The following is a 16464-nucleotide window of genomic DNA, read 5'->3' as shown; positions in this document are numbered from 1 at the left end:
TTAAAAATCCAGGGGGTAATTTATTTAGGAGCTGGAAGAGATCTAGGACAATTCCCTCATTTTACAGATGAGGAAACAGGCACAGAAAAGTTAAGTACTTGCCCAAGTCAGAAAAGCATTAAGTTACATAGGCAGGGTTTGAACTCAAGTCCCAATTCCACAGGCCAATAAACCCCTTCCCCTTGGTTGCTCATTAAGTCAACATTGTATCAAGTATCAGCTAAAAACTATATTAATATTTGATCCAATAAGTTTGTTATGCAACAATCTAGTGGGTGCTTCGCTAAATACTAGGGACAAAAACATAGTATTTAAAATCTAGCGCCATCCAAAAGATTCTAGTGGGGAAAAATTACAGGTACATAAGCAGATAGAAAACATACAAAAGACCAAGTAATTTTGAAGAGGAAGCATCCCTAGAAGCCAGCTGATCAGGGAAGGTCTGCTCCAGGACAGGACCCCAACTTATCCTTGAAGGAAGGCAGGATGACTGGGAGAGCATTACAGGCCTAGGGCAGGGAGGTACGAAGATACTGCACAGGTAGGACATTTTGGCTGAACTAGAAGAATCATGGGAAATCAGTCAAACACCAGGTTTGCATAAATTGTGAAGACAAAGTGGCAGGGCATCAAAATGTGGGGGGGCAAACAGCCCTACTGTGGCTTGGACCCACCAGACTTCTCAGTTCTTGAGGTCACATTTTAGGAAGGATGCTGAAAAGGCAAAACAGGATGTGGAAAGGTCTCCAGTGCAAGCAGTGATGACCACTCACAACTGGTTCTGAATAGCAGGCCCAACCAATAGAATCTACTTCATTCAAGGTGGCAGATCAGCATATTTAAGCCAATGTCAGGAGGGCACACAGGCACCAACAGTTCCATTAGTATAAATCTATTACTAATCCTAAACAATCTATACAAAAATCCATCTATTTTGGGCAGCTAGGTGGCACAGTGGATAGAGCACCGGGCCCTGGAGTCAGGAGTAGCTGAGTTCAAATACGGCCTCAGACATTTAATAATTACCTAGCTGTGTGGCCTTGGGCAAGCCACTTAACCCTATTTGCCTTGCAAAAACCTAAAAAACAAACAAAAAAAAATTCCATCTATTTGGAGGGAAAACTTATTAAATCAAGCACAGATATTTCAGAAATCCTTTATTCATATATAAATTATGTAAAACAGTTACAACTGTGAAGTTAAAAAACATCAACTGCTAATCTTAGAACAGCCCTATTAAAAATCCATCATTTCTCAGACAATATTCCATTGTTCTCTAGAAAAACTTAAGAAACTAATTAGATATTTGTATGCTGAGATCTAAAAATTGTGAAAAGGATGATCTAAGATATTATGAAATATAAACACTAAGGTAGTAATATGACTACAGGATCAGAAAATCTCATTGAAGTTATAAAAATTTAGGATAAATCACAAAATTATAAAGAAAACAAAAGATGCCATAAGTGTTTAAAGGCTTATGGTTAAGTAGTAGGTCAGAAGGGAAGTGGAGGAAGAAGCTTAAAAGCAACTTGATAATGCTTTTTGTATACAAAGAGGCATTAAAACATTACTTACTGGTCATCTTAAGGAGTTAACACTAGATGGCAAACTTGAAAATGTATCAATTATGACACCACCCCAAGAATGCCTTTCAAATTCAAGAGATTTGGCTTCAAAGATGTTTTAAAAGCTTTTGCATTCTGCCACTTAAAATTTAGCACTTAGTGAAACCTACAACCGATTTTTCATCCCAGTAAAAATTCAGATTCTCTACTATGAACTGTCCTGGACCATAAAGATGATCCAGTGCAAGTGCAGCCTTTTAGAACTCTTGAACCCTGACTTCTGATAGGGGGCAAAGAGAGTGATACTGAGGCAGTTTAAAAATGAAAGGTGAATAAAAACATGAGGGTTTCATCCTACCACTTGAGAATGAATGTGGCATTTAAAATATTCAAAGGGAAGACCATAATCCTAAAATGAAATATCAACAAGTTGCCACGCTACTGAGACTGAGTCTGAGGAATTCATATCAAGTGAGATGACATGAATTTTCCACAAAATCAAAATTCTCTACCTACATTTTAGATAAACACTTGTAATGCTGTACAACTTTCTGAAGAGCTGTCAACCAATATACATAATTTCTATGTTGTTTCTTCATACAAGTAGATTACTCCTTTAAATGAGGTATATAAATAATAGAATCAGAATGACACACACCAAACAACATTGTTTTTCAAACAGATTGTGGGGAAAAAAAAAATTTTCTAGGTTTAAAAGAGATGAGAAAGACGGCTTTTTATCATAGGTCTGCTTTTTATTTCCATGTTCAACCTGTTGAGAAACCCTATCACAATCTGAAGGGTGGAGGGTACAGCCCACTGTAGTGCTGCTTCAGCACACTAAAACAAGAATGATACACTGTTTTCCTGCATATTTTTTCTGGGACAAAAATAACACCAGTCCATGCACTTGGGACACCACAAAGAGAGTCCTTGAATGGCAACATTTGTGACTGAGGGGATGATACACTTAAGAAATGCTACTGAGAGCAGTAATCAAAAGTTACTTGCTAGTAGCCCTGCATAAAAGTCCGAGTAGCAAATACTGGTGGTTTTTGGATTTTTTAAAAAATCCCCCAAAAGTAAGAATTAAAAGGCAGTGCCTTAAAATCTCCCAAAATGCAGACACTGGGGTTTAAAGGCACAAAATGTGTCAGAATGGAAGGATCCAGGTGTATTCACTGTCCAGAGAGCAAGATAAAACAAATAACTAAGAAGCTGTATAGGCTTTCTGCAAAAGGATGAACTCCACTCCTGGCACGAAATATGGCAATGCTGCAATGATAAAAAAAAAAAAAACACAAAACAGATTAGTATTTGCCTTACTGAATATTATTAGAGAAAGGGTTATATGCCATTATAATATTATCATTCCCTTTCCCTTGGAATATTCCAAATAAAGAAATTAGGATCACAGAAATCTTGGAATGCAAAGTCTTAGGAGTCTCATCTCCTATCCAATGCAAGAAATCATCCTAAACTACCTACTGTTATTACCAGTCTCTGTTTAATATTTCTGGTTATGGGGCAGCTAGGTGGTGCAGTGGATAGAGCACCAGCCCAGGAATCAGGAGTACCTGAGTTCAAATCCGGCCTCAGACACTTAACAATAATTGCCTAGCTGTGTGACCTTGAGCAAGTCACTCAACCCCATTGCCTTGCAAAAAGAAAAAAAGAAAAAAGAGGAAATCAAGGATAAGTAACACCCTAGAGGCAGGGCTATCCAAAAATGCATTTTATGCAGCCCCCTGTGGGTTTACTAAATGAAGCCGAGGTACCGCAGAGCTCTCACTAAAATGGCAAATCAAAAAATATTGTCTATCATTTCAATAAAAACTTTAAAAAAATAAGGTTAGACAGCCCTGCCCTAGAGGATCAGAAGCCACCCAAGTCAAGTGAGTTATCACAAGAAATAAACAACACTGCTGAAGCCAAGGCCACTCACCAGTCCTGATGAAAATGCAACAATAAATACAGTGGTTTAAGGTATGCAAAGAAACTCAAACATGTTCTTACACTCTTTAAAACCTATCTTCTGTGAGGATGAGTAAAGCTACAGGAGGGAATCCTTTCCAAGCAGAACTGATGAGTGAAACTGTGGAACTTAGGCTGAATAATACCAACACATCCTAATGGGAATAGTTGGCCTTAGAGCAACAATGCTCAATGTAGATTTTTCCTTTCTCCTCCTATCCCTCAATGATCTCTAGGAGGGGCCCAAAGCAAGATGGTGTGGAATGCGTGTGCTTTCTACCCCATAGCCTCTTAAAGTTTGCCTCTCCTATGAATTACCTTTTAGTTATTAGTAATTTTCAAATCAGTTTTCATGTTTTTGAGATGAAATTTCAGATAAAAGTTCTACCAGTTATTCTCAATCTAATTAACTATCACAAATCAAATAGACTGTCACAAAGAGACAATATGGAATAATGGATAGAGTCTTGACTTTGAAATAAGGAAAACTTAGAAGGTTTGAGGTAGATATTGTTATTATCCCAATTTTACTGTTAAGGAAACTGAGACCCTGTACTTGATCACTGTGCCACCAGCTGCCTGGACACATCAGACTTGGTTTTGTTTAGAGCAGATGGGAAAATAGAAAACTGACACAAAGTACAAAAGTTAATCTTACCAAGACCCTATCAGACTACTCCTGATTTCCAAGAGGAATAATTTCTTCTGTGACAAAAAATTCAATGGTCTCTTCTTCCCAATCATCTACATTGCTATCCAGTTCATCAGTGTCTACACCTATGAAAAGAAAGAGAAACTGTTAATTAAGAGCCTGAGAGCACTTTGAATGTTCATCACAAGCAATGTCATGCTTGTAATAAACTACAAAAGAACTCATAAAAACAAGGAAAGGTTCTCTCTCCTATCTCCTTTTCTACTCAATGACTTAAATACTAAATGACTGCTCAACAGTTAAAAGTACCGATATATTCAAATAAGAATTAATGTCAAACTTTTGGTTTTAAGATATTCTGGGTGAAAGACTATGCCTATCCTATAAACAGATTCAAATATGCTTTTATAACAAAGCTCAAATTTAATCTGCATTTCCAAAATCTCTCCCCAAGGTTTTAAAGGCATATTAACTTTGTAAAACAGAACAAATTTACAAAGCATCAAGAAATGGTCCATATATTTGCTATTTACCTCCTCGTAACTCTAGACGCTCATTTTTCTGTTCCATATAAAGTTCTTGGGCCATCTTTCGATATTTCCTAAAATCTTCCATCATTGTACGTCTTCTCTCTACCAATTCCTAGAGAAAAATGCAGATAAAGGATATTACTAAATTGAACTGAGTCCCTGGAATATCACATATGCACTAAAACCACCTAAAAATGAAGTAGGGGTTGAGAGAAACAACCTTATTCTGGAAGCTTGATCCTTTATATAACAACAAGTGTTTCTGGATACAGAACATCTTTACTATTAGGAAAAAACTAACATATGAAATACAGGATTGAAAAGTAATAATTGGATTATCTCTGTACTACCAACTAGCCACATAAGTATATCAGTTTGATGAGGTCACGTTAATGCTTCAAGCTTTCCCTAATATACTTTTAATGTGTAGGAGCAGAGGTATGATTTCATTATCATCACATGGAAAAACATTTCAGTGCTGTCTTTTCTTCCTGTGTGATCATGATTCTCTTATGCAATAACTAACATGCTTGGTGTTTTTGTGTCATTAAAATAAAAATCTTCATGAACTGATGCTGAGTGAGATGAGCAGAACCAGAAGAACACTGTACACCCTAACAGCAATGGGGGTGACGATCAACCTTAATGGACTTGCTCATTCTATCAGTGCTATCTGCAATGGAGAATACCATATGAATCCAGAGAAAGTATTGTGGAGTTTGAACAAAGACCAAAGACTATTACCTTTTAATTTTTTAAAAAATTATCTTATTATGTAATTTTGCTATCTCTTATACTTTATTTTTCCTTAAGGATATGATTTCTCTCTCATCACATTCAACTTAGATTAATGTATTACAATGAAAACAATGTAACGACTAACAGAACTGCCTTCTGTGGGGAGTGGGGGAGGGAAGCAAGATTAGGGGGAAAATTGTAAAATTTTAAATAAATTAATTAATTTAAAAAATAATGAAGGGACCAATTAAAAAAATCATTTATTGAGGAGAGAAACAAAGCTCACCTTTGAGGCTTTGGATTGGCTCAAACGATCCTTCTGCTCAAAAATCTTGGAATATCTCTTCAGATCCTTTTTAATTTGCTAAAAAAAAAAAAAAACAATTACTTAGGATTTAAATGTATAAAGTCTGAACCAAAATGCAAAAATCAAAATTACCAGGATAGATTGCCACCCACAAATAAAAATAACTACACTTCCTGCAGGAGCATCCATTCTTTTGAATAACATTCTTTTAAAAAGCAGGTTTCCCCTTCATCCAGACAGGTTTGATCCACTGACACTGAGATTTTACGAGTATCCCTCTTGGCTTTGACCTAATATCATTAACTCATGTCATTAATATTCTGTAAATCCTATAGAAATGTTGCTTTTAGAGGTAGCTAGGTGGCACAGTGGATAGAGTTATCAGCCCTGAAGTCAGAAGGAACTGTGTTCAAATCTAACAGCAGACACTTAATCATCCAGGTGGGCAAGTCACTTAACCCCATTGCCTTAAAATAAAAAATATTTTTAAAAAAGAATACTGTTATCCATATTCCCTAAATATCAATGAAAATGCAAAGCAAAACTAAACTAATATCTTACTCCAGGGCCATGAATATTTCCATAACCTAACCCCTCCTGATGGTGTATGATGGGGGGAAGGGATGTCATGAACCAGGGCAACATACCTTTATCTGATCCTGGCTGAGAAGAGTTGGGGGCCGAGGTCGCCACAGCAGCTGGCAGAAACGATCCTTATTATTCTTTTGAAGGAGACGTCCTTGGAAGGTCCACAACCAGTAGGCATTATCCACCTAAGAGTGGTAAACATGAAATATATGACTTTGGTAATGTATACAAGGTGTGTCACCTCCTCCAGAAAGGGAAAACTACCTTAGTTTTGTACATGCTGTATCCATGGCCCCAGCAGACCATCATTTTATTTTTGTCTTTGTATTTCTAGCACTTAATGTAAGCATGTACTTAATTTTGGTGAATTTTATAAAAATTATCGTCAACTCTGCCCTACAGTGGCCTAAAGACAACAACCATCAGAGTAAACAGAGGCTGAAACAACTTATCAACACTGATTAAGGGGCAGCTAGGTGACCCAGTGGATAGAGCACTGGCCCAGGAGTCAGAAGGACCTGAGTTCAAATTTGACCTCAGACACTTAATAATTACCTAGCTGTGTGGCCTTGGCCAAGCCACTTAACCCCATTTCCTTGGCCAAAAAAAAAAAAAAAAAAAAAAACAGACACTGACTAAGTCCTCTTCTGTGCCAGATGGTGGGCTGTAATGGCACAAATTTCCTAAATGAAACAATCCCTACTTTACATCCAGAATTCACATTGTAACAAGGGTGATGAGGAGAAATTATCTAGGTAAACAAAATAAATACAAAGGAGACAAATACTGGGGAAAGCTTTGTCATGAGCAGCTGAAAGTAATGAGAAAGGCTTCATGGAGAAGGCAGAACTACAGCTTAAAGGATTCTATATGTAGTAAATATCAAAATACCAAGACTGGGGGTACCAAAGGTACACTTGCACAGGAATGGGATTGGGGAAAGGACAGCAGGGTGTGTGTGTGATGTGGTATGGGGGGGGGGGGGGTGAGAGAAAGTTCAAGGTCAATTTGGATACATCCTCAAGTATGAGACTGGAAGTAATATACAATGATTTAAGGAAGATAGGTTTAGGGAGACTGGTAAAGGCCTGTAAAGTTTATATAGGATGTCTCAAAAGTGTTAGTATACTAAGACTTTTGGAACATTAGCTCTGATTGTAGAGGGGAATTGTGGGTGGGATGGGGGAAAGGGGATGTGAAAGTCATATCTACAATTAAGGCCAACTTTCAAAGCTACAATTCCTGCCACTCTGGCAGCAATGTGAAGGCTGGACTAAATTAGGGAAGAGACTTGAAGTAGGGACACTAAAAGAGGAAAATTTATTATGTTAGGCAAGAGGTGAAGGAAGACTAAGGCAGAAGCCGACTGAGTAAAGAGCAGCGGTCACTTGTGAAAGATGTTAGGGAGATAGAAAAGAAGCAAGAAAAGGCACTATTTATGTGGGGTGAAAGAGTGAATCATCAAAGAAAACAACCAAGACTACAAACCCGGAAAAAACACAAGAATGGTATTCCCTTTGAGACAAATTGGGAGTTGTGGAAGATGATGGATTTGGAGAAAGATATTTTCGTTATGTTAAGATTGAAGTCTATGGGACATCCACACTCGAAGTTAAAGGGAGAAACAGGTTACAGTGTGTACATCTAAGCATCAGTCAGAAATGCAACTTCAGGTGTTCTGATTCCGTCAGAACAAAAGGAGAGACTTCTGAGAGACTCTGATCTTGACTTTGAGCTGATTCTAATTGCTTGTTATGACTCAAAGCATACAAGCAGCAATTACTGAAGTCCACTTTACATTCTCTGCCATAATTCTCTCAATCTAAATTTTGTTAAGCGTGAAGAGGATGATTTCCATGTTTTTTCCCCTAATCCAGTAATATACAATGCTCAGTAGGTCAACCCATAGACTTAAAGTCAACCTTCAGCTATATAAAGTAGCCTAAATGATTTAAGAAAAGGATTTGCAGGTGGTGCAGTTTTAGTACTAGTAGATAAGAAATTTATGTGATGCTAATTTAGTAAGCTAAACTAGTGGGCAGAAGATGTAGGTGGGGTTAGACAAGGATGACACTCTTTGGTCTCTATTAGATGAAGACTAATGACTTATAACCCTTCATTGGCACTAAACACCTTAGGATCTGTGGGAACTCAATGGAGTTCCAGCTTCACCCATCACTGCCTGTTTTCAAAGGTCCAACAATAACAACTATTTACCTTGTGACTCCACCAGGACACAGAAGTCACAACATAACGGCCTGTAGGATCCCACTCCACATCAGAAGCCATGTAGTGTTCTGCAATGTTCATCATGGTACAGTCTGATGTATCAACAAATGCCAGGGCACCATTCATGCTGTAGAGATAAGAAGGTCATTGCATACAAAGAAAGCTAGAAGGTAAGGCCCCTCATACTCTCTGACATCTCAGTTTTACCTGTAGCATTTCATTTAGTGAAAGACCAAAGCCTCACAGATGGATGAAAATGATATTAATATCAAAATAAAGCAGAAACATCAACAATTGGAGTATATTCCAATAACATGTAGGAACCATGTTATTTGTAATGTGATGATGGCCAATGTGAAGAAGGGTAAGATGAGATCTCCTTAGTTATTATATTCAGAAGGATATTCTCAAGGGTAATAAGTTTCCTTCAAGAAGATAAGCAATCAATTCACAGCCATATGAAAAACTGCTCTAAATCATTAATTAAAGAAATGCAAATTAAAGCTTCTCTGAGGTACCACCTCACACCTCTGAGACTGGCCAATATGACCAGAAAGGATAATGATCACTGTTGGAAGGGTTGTGGGGAAATCTGGGATACTATTACATTGTTGGTGGAGCTGTGAACTCATCCAACCTTTCTGGAGAGAAATTTGGAACTATACCCAAAGGGCAATAAAAATGAGCATACCCTTTGATCCAGCAATACCACTACTGGGTCTATGCCCTGAAGAGATGATGAAAAAGGGTAAAAACATCACTTGTACAAAAATATTCATAGCAGCCCTGTTTGTGGTGGCAAAGAATTGGAAATCAAGTAAATGTCCTTCAACTGGGTAATGGCTTAGCAAACTGTGGTATATGTATGTCTTGGAACACTATTGTTCTATCAGAAACCAAGAGGGATGGGAATTCAGGGAAGCCTGGTGGGATTTGCATGAACTGATGCTGAGAGAGAAGAGCAGAACCAGAAAAACATTGTACACCCTAACAGCAACATGGGGGTGATGATCAACCTTGATGGACTTGCTCATTCTATCAGTGCAACAACCAGGGACAATTTTGGGCTGTCTGCAATAGAGAATACCATCTGTATCCAAATAAAGAGACATGGAGTTTGAACAAAGTTCAAGGACTATTCCCTTTAATTTAGGGAGAAAAAAACCCAGATATCTTATTGTCTGATCTTGTTATCTCTTATATTTTTTTGTTTATTCCTTAAGGATGTGATTTCTCTCTCATCACACTCAATTTGGATCAATGTACAACATGGACACAAAATAAAGACTGACAGACTGCTTTCCATGGGGGTGGGGGAAGGGAAATAAGATTGGGAGAAAAATTGTAAAACTCAAATAAAATCTTTAAAAATAAAAAAAACATAAGCAATCTACCAAAGTCTTATTACTAGAGAAAATTGCTGAATTAAGACAGAATAAAGGAGTGTCCAGAAAATGTATGTATGATTATGTAGAAATTATAACACATCAATGTCTATTAAGTTTTCCTGACACTTGTAAATTATAATTTAATTTGCTTCCATTATACAGCCTCAACTTTAAGGACACTGATAATATATTGTAGTGTGTTAATGTTAGAAAGATCACTTATTACATGACTTAAGTCTATCTCTCTGGCTCTCTCAGTTTCCCTATCTGTAAAATGAAGATAAGTAAGATCAGTTCTCTAAGGTGTAAGACTATATTACTATGCAGTATACCTAAAATATTGAGACAACTATTCACATTACAAAGAAGGACCCCAAAGAATGGGAACCAAATCCTATTTGCATATTCCTTAAGACAAATGAAAAAGGCAATGGATAAGAGAAACCTACCTCCTCAGACCAGCAAGAACAACAAATTGTCCCTGGGGACTCCAAAAGATTGTGTTTGCCTGCTGCTTATCAAACATTTCTGAAAAGGAAGTAATGTGTTAAAATCTGTTTAAGGCAATTTTTTTAAACCTAAAAATAAAAGACAAATAAGGGCAAACCGAAGACGGTTTGGTGCTGAGTTTATACTGTCCCCTGACATTTACTAGAAAATTAACTAAACACTTCTGTAGTGAATCTATTAATGCTTCAAAAACAGTCTGTTCTATATAACCTCTATCAAACTGCTTATCACTTGGGGGGGGGGAGGAGAAAATTTAGAACTCAAAAATTGAATGCCAGCAATTGTCTTTTTAGGTCATTGGGATAAAATAAAATGCTATTTAAAAAATTTAAAAACCTAGTTTGGTGCAATAGGGGTGGCTAGGTGGCACAATGGATAGAGCACCAGCCTTGGAGTCAGGAGTATCTGAGTTCAAATCCTTCCTGAGTTCGAATCCGGCCTCAGACACTTAATAATTACCTAGCTATGTGGCCTTGGGCAAGCTACTTAACTCCAATGCCTTACAAAAATCTGCATGCTTAACTTTTTAAAAAAATATGGTTAAGATTATCTTGAACTTGTTTGACTCATTTAAAGGGAACTGGGACTTATTTTTTAACTTGAACTAATACTCCTTGACAGAATAGTGTAAATCATTCAAATTTTAAGCAAAGTATAATAGAAAAGTATCTTCAACTTCCAAATGTTCATAATTTCTATATATCAAATTTTATTAATGTGATCAACTCTTTATTTAGAGTTTCCATCTGGAAGGGACAGCAATTCAGGGAAGTCTGAAGGGATTTGTATGAACTGATTGATTCTGAGTGAGATGAGCAGACCAGAAGAGCATTGTACACCCTAACAGCAACATGGGGGTGATGATGGACCTTGATGGACTTGCTCATTCCATCAGTGCAACAATCAGGGACAATTTGGGGCTATCTGCAATGGAGAATACCATCTGCATCCAGAGAAAGAACGGTGGAGTTTGAACAACAACAAAAAAATAACTGATATCTTATTGTCTGATCTTGCTATCTTTTATACTTTATGTTTCTTCCTTAAGGATATGATTTCTCTCTCATCACATTCAATTTGGATCAATGAATACAATGGAAACAACATAAAGACTGGCAAACTGCCTTCTGTGGAGAGTGGAGGGGGAGGGAAGTAAGATTGGGGGGAAACTGTAAAACTCAAAATAAATAAAATCTTTAAAAAAAAAAAAGTGAGTTTCCACTAAGCCACATACTGACATAGTTAATAGACTTATCTGGAACAATGTATTATGTTCAAGAGAAAAAGAAATTATTGTTCAGAATATACTCATTCAAAAGTAAGACCAAGATTACTTGATTATACTTTACATTTGCAGGTCTTGTAAAACACAGTATTTTAATATGCAGGTTTTCCAAAAAAGCCCCAATGCCTCATCCCCAATAATCCCCAATAATTCTAATGCATTTTTCATCTTTATTAGCCATTTAAATAATATCATGATATATGAGTTTAAGCTACTAGAAATAATTGCTCCTAGCTAAGTAAAATGAGCACTACTCAAAAGGGACAAACAATACAGCATTATTGATAGAAAACAGAATTTTCCCAATAAAAACCAAGTAAAGTCTACTTACTGATGAGCTCAATCTTCCCATTATTTTTTACATGGTAGAAAGAAACAGATATTCGAGGAGCTTCACCATGTAGGACAGCAAACTTACTTCCATTTGGTTCCCAAGCAAAGGCTATTATGCTTTCTGGAAGGAAAAAAAAAAAGAGTCACACTTCCTTTCACATGATAAAAGCTGGTATTATATAGTGATTTAATATTTACAATGTGACTAACATTTTATTTGAACATTAAAACAACCCTGTGAGGTAAATACTACAAGTTCTTTTTTTCTACATTTTCCCTTAATAGAGGAAGAAACTAGGGCTCAAAGAAATTAAGTAAATGAGAAGGGCTACTCAAACACAGGTCTTCAATAATCACTGATAATTCAGTCATACCATACAACTACAATTAAAATAGCTAGCATTTATATTGTATTTTAAAGTTTACAAAGCACTTTTCATTTGGTCCTTATAAACTATATAAACTTATTTTTCTAAGATAAGACCAAAGAAATATTTAACTTGGGCAGTCTTTTAACCCACCTGTGTCTCAATTTTCTCACATGCAGAGTGGGAATAAGAGCACCTACCTCAAAGGGTTGTTGGAGGGATGAACTAAGTTAACATGTGTAAAACACTTTGAAAACCTTTAAGTACTAACGTAAAAGATAGTTATTATTTTGAAAAGCAACCCATTATAGGCAAAAGGGGAGGAATTATGTCTTTAAGAAAGTATAGTTTCAAACAACATATGTATTAGTTAATACTGAGTTAACAAACTTTTTTTTTTTTAAGGTTTTTGCAAGGCAAATGGGGTTAAGTGGTTTGCCCAAGGCCACATAGCTAGGTAATTATTAGTGTCTGAGGCCAGATTTGAACTCAGGTACTCCTGACTTCAGGGCCGGTGCTCTATCCACTGCACCACCTGGCCACCCCAAGTTAACAAACTTTTCCTAGGAATGTATTCACTTCAGTGAGTGATGCTCTTAGCACTTTCCTTGAGGCACGAAAACTACATGAAATACATGCATATGAAAACTTACATATGCATTTTGTCAATGGAATGAAAAGGATGTCAAATCCAATAGATCCCTGCAGGCCTCATACTGACTTAGAAAACAACAAATTCAAATTATCTATTTTTTTTGTATTTTTATTTATTTTATTAAACAGTTCTTAATTACATTTTAACCTGGTTCCAGTGACCTCTGATGTAGGTCATCTTCATTTAATTTTAGAAATATTTAAGTACACATGAATGTTCTACACCATTAAAAATTAAAGATTTATGCAAACAAAAATAACCTCAAGGTTTCAAGTCACAGTCCACAAACTTATAAAGATGGGAATGGTCACCATCAAAGAAGTTACGGGAAGACTGCATGAATGATGAAGTTGGGAGTCAGTACAGTCAAACAATTTTGGAAATGGATTATGCAAATAAAGTGACTAAAACATCCATAGCCTTTTGAGCCAGAAATTCCACTATTAGGGTTTTGCATCAAGAATATTTATAGCAGCACTTTTTAGGAATAACAAAAAGAAAAGTTGGAAACAAAGTAAATGTCCATAAATTTGGAAATGGCTAGAATCATGACACATAATTACTGGGTTCTAAATTTAAAAGAAAAATTATTTCAGAGAAGAATGGTGAGAACTACACAATCTGATGTAGTATAGTGAACAGAACCAAGAAAACTGACTAAATGGAAAGAACCAAAAAAAAAAGTCAAAAGTGAATGAAAAGCAAAATAGAGAAATGAGATAATTCTCCCTTTCTACTCTTTTGCAGAGATGGAAAATAACAGAGATTCAACTAATACTAAATATTGATTGATTCTGCAAACTTGTTTGTTTTTTTTCTCCCTTTTAAAAAAATATTCATTGTTATATAGGATGGCTTTCTGAAAAGGGCAAGAAAAGAGATATTGAGAGAAATCCCAGTCATGTAAGAAAATTATAATACTTTTTTAAAAAGGAAAAATATTCAAGCTGGAAAAGCCAAATGTAAACTTTTTTCTCAAAATAAAGTCAACCACAAAGTTTGCTTTTATAAAACAGTATAAAGAGGAACTATTATTATTAATAGCATAAATTTAACACTTTAAGATTTGCAAAGCACTTCATAGATACTACCTTACTTTAAATGCTCTCCTTTAAAGAAACATCTTTACAGGTTTCAATGTCACATGGAAATGAAAATTTTACAAGATAAAAATGTATTCAGATTCTGTTCAATTCTAAGTGGAATGCAAATTCCTACTCAAGTTTAAAAAGCCAGAAGCATTTCACTTATTAAGTTATATAAACAATGCAAGAGAACATAAAAAAGTCAAACTTGCCTTTCATTTCTACCACATCAACAGGCACCTGTTTCTCTCTCATACGAAAGATTTCAAAGTTGGTTACTACACCCTGTTTAAAATCAAGGAAAAAATACTGTTTTAAAAGAAGTATATAATAAAATAATATCACATAATAGTAATAATCCAGGAGGAGCTCTAAAGTCAGAAGCAGAAAGCCTTTTAAAAGGCTTTCAAATCTGATCCCCTCATTTTTCAAGTAAGAAAGGTGATTATTCTGAACTTAAATGACTTGCCCCCAAATCCTACATTATCTACCCAACTACAAAACACAGGAACCAAAACTTGAAAATGGATCATGTGGTTCTAAATCCAGTAAGATTGAGTCAGGTCTTTCTTTTTAAATGAATGTTTTCCCATAGCTGGTAAATTGTCAAAAGCTCTATGAAAAGGAAGCTTTCTAAGGAAGAAATTCAAATTAGCAACAGCTTTTTGAAAAATCCTCTAAACCATTAATAGAGAAATAAAAAAAGTAAAGCAACACTGATGTTTTCCCTAACTTCCACCAGATTAGCAAAAAAAAAAGGAAAATGACCAGTATTGAAGGGGCTGTGAGAAAAATGAGGCACACTGCCAATTGCTATTGGAGTTATGAATTGGGTCAGTCATTCAGTCCAAAAGCAATCTGGAACTTTGTCCAAAGAATTACTAAATTGCATATGGCTTCTGACCTATACATGCATACATACATATATACACACACCCCAGCTAGATCAATGAAAAAGAAAGAATTTTCTGTTCCTTACATACAAATACATGAAATATTGCTAACATTCATTTTCCCCCCTGTCAAACACTGTCTTACGCTTTTATCAGAACCTCAGTACTTGACCCCATAATAAATACTTTATTTGCTAATCCAAAGAAGAACAAAGAAGAAACAAAAAATTAGAGATGATAAAACAAATTATGGAATATGAACGTAATGGAATATTACCATGCAGCAAGAAACAACAAAGGGGACAATTTCAGAGAAACCTTGGAAGACTTCTTTTTTATTTTATTTTTTTAGGTTTTTGCAAGGCAAACAGGGTTAAGTGGCTTGCCCAAGGCCACACAGCTAGATCGGATTTGAACCCCGGGTACTCCAGATTCCAGGGCCGGTGCTTTATCCACTGCGTCACCTAGCTGCCCCAGAAGACTTCTAAGTACTGATGAAGAGCAAGCAAAACTAAGAATAATTTATATGATGACAACACTGTAAAAACAAATGCCACTGATCACTGTGAGAATTCTGATTAATAACAGTTACCAGAAGCCAGATATTAAAGGATGCTACCTCCTGGAGAGGTGATGAAACTGAGGGTTCAGAATGAGAGATATATTTTTTGAACTTGATCAATGCAGGAATTTCTTTTCCTTAATTATACTTATTACAAGGGTTTTAGATTTCTCCTTTTTTTCAACTGGAGAAGGGAGTTGAGAGGAAGAGAAAAGCCAACTTTTTGGTTAATTTTTAAAAATATTTCTCCTCCTACAATATCTGACATGGCAACTACAAATTTAGTATCAGATGCTTTCATATCAACTGCAATTGCTAAATCAAAAAATTTGAAGACATAATCATAAAGTGCTTGTATAAATGTGAACTAGTGTTATAGACAAGGAGGGAACCTCAGGTACTAAAGTGGCTGAAATAATAAAAGAGAAAACTTATGGATTCAAATCTCAGCTCAGACACTCACCAGCTATCTGATTTTCTTATTTTTTTGATTTTTGCAAGGCAATGGGGTTAAGTGATTTGCCCAAAGTCACACAGCTAGGTTATTATTAAGTATCTGAGGTTGGATTTGAACTCAGGTTCTCCTGACTCCAAGGCAGGTACTCTATCCATTGCACCACCTAACTGCCTGCTATCTGATTTTCTCTGAACAAGTCATGCATAATCTCTCAAATTTATTAAGTGGGAAGAATAACTATTTCACAAAATTTTCTTGTTGTGACAAAAGTAGCTTGGTAAATCTTAAATAACACATAAATTATCAAAAATTAAAGAAAATCCATGTTATAATCTATTAAAA

At 35.9% G+C, this 16464-nt stretch overlaps 1 protein-coding gene across 1 annotated transcript in view; it reads right to left on the bottom strand.

The window, feature by feature from the left end:
- EIF3B (eukaryotic translation initiation factor 3 subunit B) overlaps positions 1 to 16464 on the bottom strand; it is a 27512-nt gene continuing 11048 nt past the window's right edge. The window contains exons 3-11 of the mRNA XM_074201917.1: positions 14423 to 14665; positions 12101 to 12223; positions 10424 to 10502; positions 8575 to 8713; positions 6417 to 6542; positions 5749 to 5826; positions 4728 to 4836; positions 4201 to 4319; positions 1 to 2843 (exon numbers count right to left, since the gene is read on the bottom strand). Coding sequence (XP_074058018.1) covers positions 4216 to 4319; positions 4728 to 4836; positions 5749 to 5826; positions 6417 to 6542; positions 8575 to 8713; positions 10424 to 10502; positions 12101 to 12223; positions 14423 to 14665 — 1001 coding nt within the window. The 3' untranslated portion in view covers positions 1 to 2843; positions 4201 to 4215. The remainder of the gene's footprint in view (positions 2844 to 4200; positions 4320 to 4727; positions 4837 to 5748; positions 5827 to 6416; positions 6543 to 8574; positions 8714 to 10423; positions 10503 to 12100; positions 12224 to 14422; positions 14666 to 16464) is intronic.

The sequence above is a fragment of the Macrotis lagotis genome, chromosome X (assembly GCF_037893015.1).
Source record: "Macrotis lagotis isolate mMagLag1 chromosome X, bilby.v1.9.chrom.fasta, whole genome shotgun sequence".
Taxonomy (NCBI): Eukaryota; Metazoa; Chordata; class Mammalia; order Peramelemorphia; family Peramelidae; genus Macrotis; species Macrotis lagotis.
This window is presented reverse-complemented; position numbering and strand designations above follow the sequence as displayed.